The sequence below is a fragment of the Arachis duranensis genome, chromosome 1, assembly GCF_000817695.3.
Source record: "Arachis duranensis cultivar V14167 chromosome 1, aradu.V14167.gnm2.J7QH, whole genome shotgun sequence".
NCBI lineage: Eukaryota > Viridiplantae > Streptophyta > Magnoliopsida > Fabales > Fabaceae > Arachis > Arachis duranensis.
In genome coordinates this window covers 71170246-71176352 of record NC_029772.3, presented here as the reverse complement: position 1 = coordinate 71176352, position 6107 = coordinate 71170246, and the positions used below count along the sequence as shown (strand labels likewise).

At 32.1% G+C, this 6107-nt stretch overlaps 1 protein-coding gene across 1 annotated transcript; it reads left to right on the top strand.

The window, feature by feature from the left end:
* Nucleotides 1-3157: 3157 nt before the first annotated feature.
* On the top strand, nt 3158-5674 carry LOC107491329 (plant UBX domain-containing protein 10-like). The gene is made up of 4 exons (XM_016112176.3): nt 3158-3892; nt 4341-4514; nt 4657-4863; nt 5110-5674. Exons 1-4 carry the CDS (start codon nt 3320-3322, stop codon nt 5335-5337), a joined length of 1182 nt encoding a protein of 393 aa, XP_015967662.1. The 5' UTR covers nt 3158-3319; the 3' UTR covers nt 5338-5674.
* Nucleotides 5675-6107: the final 433 nt, after the last annotated feature.

The following is a 6107-nucleotide window of genomic DNA, read 5'->3' as shown; positions in this document are numbered from 1 at the left end:
AAACATTTTTCTTGTGGATAACAAGCAATTACAAACGGCAATATCTAGAGGGAATACCTACCAACCCAACTTGTAATATTCACATATAAGCTTTTTTGGACCATCTTGAAACTATATATTAAAGAGCCAACACCACTAGAAAGAGACCTTTTGCCAACACAATTGACAATTTAGAGCCACAAGTAATGATGCGTAGGGAAAATATATATGGCACTGATTTGAGGGGTAGCAAAGTAAAAAGTATTATGATATGGACACTCAAGGTTGTCATTATTTAAAATTTTTTAATTTATTTTTGAATTTTTTAGTTAAAGTTTCTAACTTTAATTTGTTAAGAAAAAAAGTTTAACCAAAGAGAGATAAAGGTCTATATAGGTGTCTAACCATATAATGTCTATGATTAGTATTTAAATATTTTTAAAATAATAAAAAAATAAATATAGAAACTAATTTTTAATTGGTTAATATTAATTATTTTTTAATTTTAAAATTACTTTTTTAATCTCAGTTTTTAAAAGTTTAAGATTAAAATTTAGAGTTTAGAACTTAAAAAGATAATAAATGATTAAAAAGGATAATTTTAAAAACATTGACCGATTAGCTGAAAAATAATTAGTGATCACTCTATAATAGAAAAGAGTTTTCAACTTAATTATGATGAAAGGAGAAAGTTGACTTTCGATTATTGTCTTATTAAATGACTTAATATGAAGCTGAAACAAAAATTCTATGGATAATCCACATGCTTTGACTATAAGGGTAAGTAATTATTTACTAATTTATAAAATATTAGTAGGAAATATTTTTGTGCTATTTAATTATTCTTATATTAGTGAATAATTTAAAAAAAATGATAATGTCACTCTCAAATGCTATTTTCTCGTAGTTACATTTTTTTATTAAAATATTGAATAATGCTAGGGAACTAAAAGGATATTAACCAAAAATCAGCCAAATATCTTTGGGTGAATTCAAAATCTCTACGAGTTAATATATATAGATGTTTCTTCTGCTAAGTATTAGAATGTTTCTTTTTCATATTAAATGGATGTTCTTTTATATATTTTTCGAATTTTTTTGTATTACAAATGTGAATGTTTCTATTTCTTTAAAATTTTATATTTTTTTAAATTATAACTGGATAGTTCTTTTGTTAAGTATTAGGATGTTTTTTTTTATATTAAATGAATGTTTTTTTATATTTATGTAATTGTTTAAAAATTCCTTTTGACTAAGATCAAGTGTGTAATTTGTAGTCAACATCCTTCTCTTCAACCACCCGTTCGTCCTTTCAAAACTACATCCGAAACCAAATTCCCACGTCAACCGAGAGCCCCCCTCCTCTATCAGTCCGTCTCCCTTCATCTCTTATATTTCTTCTCTTGTTTAGTCCAGCTAAAAAAACAGAAACAAAAAAAAGAATTTAGCATTACTTTTTATTTTCTTTTATTTAAATTTCTGTATCTCTTTCTTGATTGTTGGCGGTGTCCGGAGGCACACAATTGCAGTGCTGGCAGCAAGTTCTATAGACTCTGCGGTAGAGATTTGGACGAGATGATAATCGACACCTTGCAGCACATACTCTGTTACAGAGGAGTGGGTTCCGGTGAGGAGGGCAGAGAGAGCCTGAGAGAGAGGAATTTGTGTGTGTGATTGTTGGAGGTGAGTAGTTTAATATGAGAGAGAAGATGAATATTTTTATAGTTTTAATTAGGTTTTAATTAAGTTTTAAATTTTGAATTTAAAAAATTTAAAATTAATTAATTATTAATATAAATTAATGTAATTTTGTTTAATTTTTGACCGATAACTTTTTGGTTCCATATACTTCTCGTAAAATATTTTACCAAAATAGCACTAAAAGTTGAAAGTTTGTATGCTAATGCATGCTATAGATCATTTTCATAGAACCTCACGTTAATTAATGATTACTTTTACATATATCAAAATAGTTGTAAAACAAGTATACGATCTTTAATTTCTTCTTGTGCACTCAACTATTACTATCAATAATAGTTTTTAAAAAAGAATTAAAATTCAATGGCCATTATAAAAAGCAATAATGCTAGTCAAGACCTTTTCTCAGGCATCACTTCATATATCTATCTATTGTTCACTTTTCAAGTTCTCAGTATCTAGTTCCATATATAGGACCCCATCGAATTTCTGTACAAATCACCACTCTGATTTTAGAACATGCTAATCTAAAGAAGTGTGAGTGATGTATAAGTTGTAACAATCTTTATTCACACGAAAGCTATGATCAGTACATATCATGGAGCAAGAAAAGAAGCTTCCTTGAGAACCTTAAAAAAACTTTCATTTCAATTTCGAATTATATATTCAATCATGTTAGGTGTACACTAAAATTAATTATTAAAATAAAATACATATTGAAATACAAAATATACATTAAAAATGAGTTAAACTATATATATATTTTAATGAATGATTTTGATAACTAATTTTAAAATATAAATAATATTTTTATTATACATTATTCTTGAATATCTGATCTTTGTTAATAATTATTAATCCATGAAAAAACTTTAAATAACATTGAATAGTGCCACATATAAATTGTACCTTACCTTTGCCACTAATTGTAAAAGTTATTATTATAAATAAGAGTAATTAATTTAAGTAATGTCTGATTATTTGTCTGAAAGGTAAAGCCTCTCTCACAATTTAAAAATTTCATATTAATTTTTTAACCATCCAGGTAATTGGTCTATGCGACTTTCTTAATGGACTAAGTAGTCTCTATTACTGGATTGAGGGGCCCCTCAGACATCAGCAATTCATCATTTACGGAATTGCTTAGGCCAATTATTTGGATTGGTTGAGACCGATAAAATTTTGAATTGTAGAAGAGTATTTTGTCTTTCGAGCAAATGGTCAAGAACAGAAAATAATCCAAGAAAACAATTGATCTTTTGACAATCCGCAGTGGGAATCACCTTTTCACATTGGGATAAATTTGATGCTATATTCAATATTCATGAACCATATTCTCCATCTGCATGAGTAGACACATTAACGGTTTCACAGACAAATGGCACTTATTTTGAATGTAAGTACTTTGAAAATGAACTGCAGCTTTGGCCTTAAGTAAAGAATCTTCTTTGCGCACTAAGCTTCCTCAAAAGTGTTTTAAGAAAGTAAATAAAGAAAACGGCATCTAAAACAGTCTTCGTCAATCTTCTAGTGTCTCTTCTATTAGAACAAAACAAGGAATGTCTTCACAAATTCACATGAAATTGAATAGTTGATACAAGATTAGGTTTCCAGGACTAATTTTAAATAACAAAACAAAAAAATGTCATCGCCGGCGATAAGGGATCACAGGATTGTTCGACGCGTGGCGAGTCTCCCTAGAAGCATAATGGGGGAAATCTCAAGGGCAATGGCGGATGGCATGGGACTTGTAGGAATTGGAAGAAGAAGAAACCATAATCATAATCATAGTCATGATGCAAATGTTGTGCAAGGGCAAGTGCAGCCTCATGGCCCTCCATTGTTGCCACAAGAACACATAGCAGTTCCTGAAGAGTGGGCTTTTCTTGAAAGTTTTGAGCAGCAATATGGAAACAACCATCCTTTCTTTTATGCGTGCCGATTCAGGAAAGCTGTGAAGTTGGCTGAGCAGGATCATAGGTTTATGTTTATGTACCTTCACTCACCGGACCACAATTTTGCAAACGTGTTCTGCAAGGAAACACTCTGTTCTGAGCTTGTGACGCAGTTCCTTGATATGAATTTTGTTTGTTGGGGAGCACTTGCTGATAGAGGAGAGGGTATGCAAATGGTTTCCATGCTGCGCCCTTCTACGTTTCCATGTTGTGCTGTCATCGCTCCGGCTCCTGGTGATAGCATGACAGTGCTGCAGCAGGTTGAGCACACATTCTAGCATTTATACTGATGCTTAATGGCACAATTGTGCCTGGTGTTTTCTCAGGAATCAGCTGAATTAGCTACTTTCATGTTGATAGTTTAGGTTGATTTGTAATCTAAACCAATGCATAATTAGTTCAAATGATTCAACACTTATTTCTCTTAAGTAAGATCTTAAATTTAGTACTCAAATTTTCTCCCGTATTGTTACTCGACCTGGCTAAAATCGAATTAGTTGAAATTTAATAAACTCTATAAACACTACTGGTCTAGATAAAAAACATGTTAATAATTAATTTAGGATGCCATGACCAAGGTATTTTGCTAGGTAAAGAAATAGTATCCTGAAATTTGAAAGCATTATTAGAACTATTAGTATCTCATACCATTTTTTTTTCTTTATCTTTGCCACTGAACTAAGCATTTTACATGCCCTTTTTGGCCAGCTTGAGGGGCCTCTTTCAGCAGCTGAGCTAGTGGAGATTCTACAGAGGACAATGGAGGAACAAGGGCTGGCTTTCGGAAGCGGAAAGGCTAAGCACGAAGCAAAGATCCTAGCTGACCGCAGGCTTCGAGAAGAGCAAGACGGCGCATATTTTGCAGCTTTGCATATAGACAAGGTTCATAACTCATTTCAACTTTTCAATTTGATAAATATTGTGTACTCATTCTGCATTGTACACCAAGTCACCCTTGAATGCAAATAGTTTTATTTATTTTTCCAAAGAATGCTTAGTTAACAAAGATTTTTTTCCTGTATAGGAAAAAGAGAAGCAGCACAAGAATTCTCCTTTAAGAGGGGGAATTGAGAAGCCAGTGGAGGCTCAGAATGGCAGAAATTTTAGGAAGTTGAGTAACAATTCTGTGAATGTTAGAAAACAGGATAGCAAGAATGAAGCTTACGAGTCTAATGGTCAAAAACAAGCCAAAGGAATTGCAAGCAGGGTAAATGGCTCTGAGGCTACACAGGTAAGTAAATATATCATTTCAACACAATATAAAGAATCATAGAGTTGATAGTAAATATTAAAATTAATAATACAACAACAAAGTCTGGTTCCACTAGATGAAGTCGACCCCATAATCAAACAATGTCATAATGCTTTCACATAAATCATAAATGTCTTTTAAACATTTTGGTATTCAGATATCTTTTAATAATTTCTTCTATAATTTTCTTATGTCTCATAACGTTTGTCAAATTTTGTGCAACAGATTCTGATAAGGTTTCCGAATGGAGAAAGAAGAGAACACAATTTTTTGTCTACTGACAAAATCCAATCCATCTTCACGTGCATTAATTCATTAGGAATTCCAGGGATTGAGAATTATAGATTAATTTCAAATTTTCCAAGGAAAGCTTATGGTGTGGACCAAATGAGAATGACTCTCAAAGAAGCTGGCTTGTTTCCTAAAGCTAGCCTGTTCTTGGAGCCTATGTGAATCATTGTCCACAGTCATTAAGTTGTAAACATACACGTGTGAATTATGAATTGGCATTGGTATACATATACATTTAGATTTCAATGAAATGAGAGGAGAGGAAAAGAAGTATGTATGAATAAGTGACTTCACCTTAGCTCAATATTTCATGGATGATCCAATAGATAAAATTCCGATGTTAGTAGAGAAATTCATGGTTATATGCGAATTATAGAAAAGAAGGTAATACAATGCCACCTTAAGTTGTTGGGTCATAACTATTTATAAGGAGGGAAGAAGAGGAAGAAAGACAACCAAATTATTAGAATATCCAACAAGCTAATTTGTTACTTTTAAATTTTAAGGTACTCCTTTTTTTTTTTTAATGTTTTTGTTTAGGCACTTTTAATTTATTCATTTTCCTTTCTCTTCCACCCCTTCTATTTTATCTTTAAGTCGTATGATTCTAATATTTTTTCCATGACTAGTGTATAAGAAGTTACCTGTACGGTTTGATGAGGAGTGAGGGGGACTTGTGAACTGGTGAAAGGAGCCAATAAACTCTGTAAATGACGTGGGGATGGTACTTGCAACGACACTCCATTACTCAAGTCAAAGAGCTAAAGAGGTAGGGAATTAGTGTTTAGCGTTGGAAAGTTCATACCTGGAGGAGGCACGGGTGTCCCTTTTTTTATAGAGTTGCTAGCTTATCTTATTTGAAAGGGTGTCTTTCCTTTTATAGAGGATTTTCTAGGGTGGTTAAGCTTGTTCTGGCTGAGCTAGGTTGAACC

Coding starts and splice junctions, on each gene's coding strand:
- LOC107491329 (XM_016112176.3), top strand. CDS start 3,320: ATGTCATCGCCGGCGATAAGGGATCACAGGATTGTTCGACGCGTGGCG. Junction 3,893..4,340: donor GCATGACAGTGCTGCAGCAG/GTTGAGCACACA, acceptor CTTTTTGGCCAG/CTTGAGGGGCCTCTTTCAGC. Junction 4,515..4,656: donor CAGCTTTGCATATAGACAAG/GTTCATAACTCA, acceptor TTTCCTGTATAG/GAAAAAGAGAAGCAGCACAA.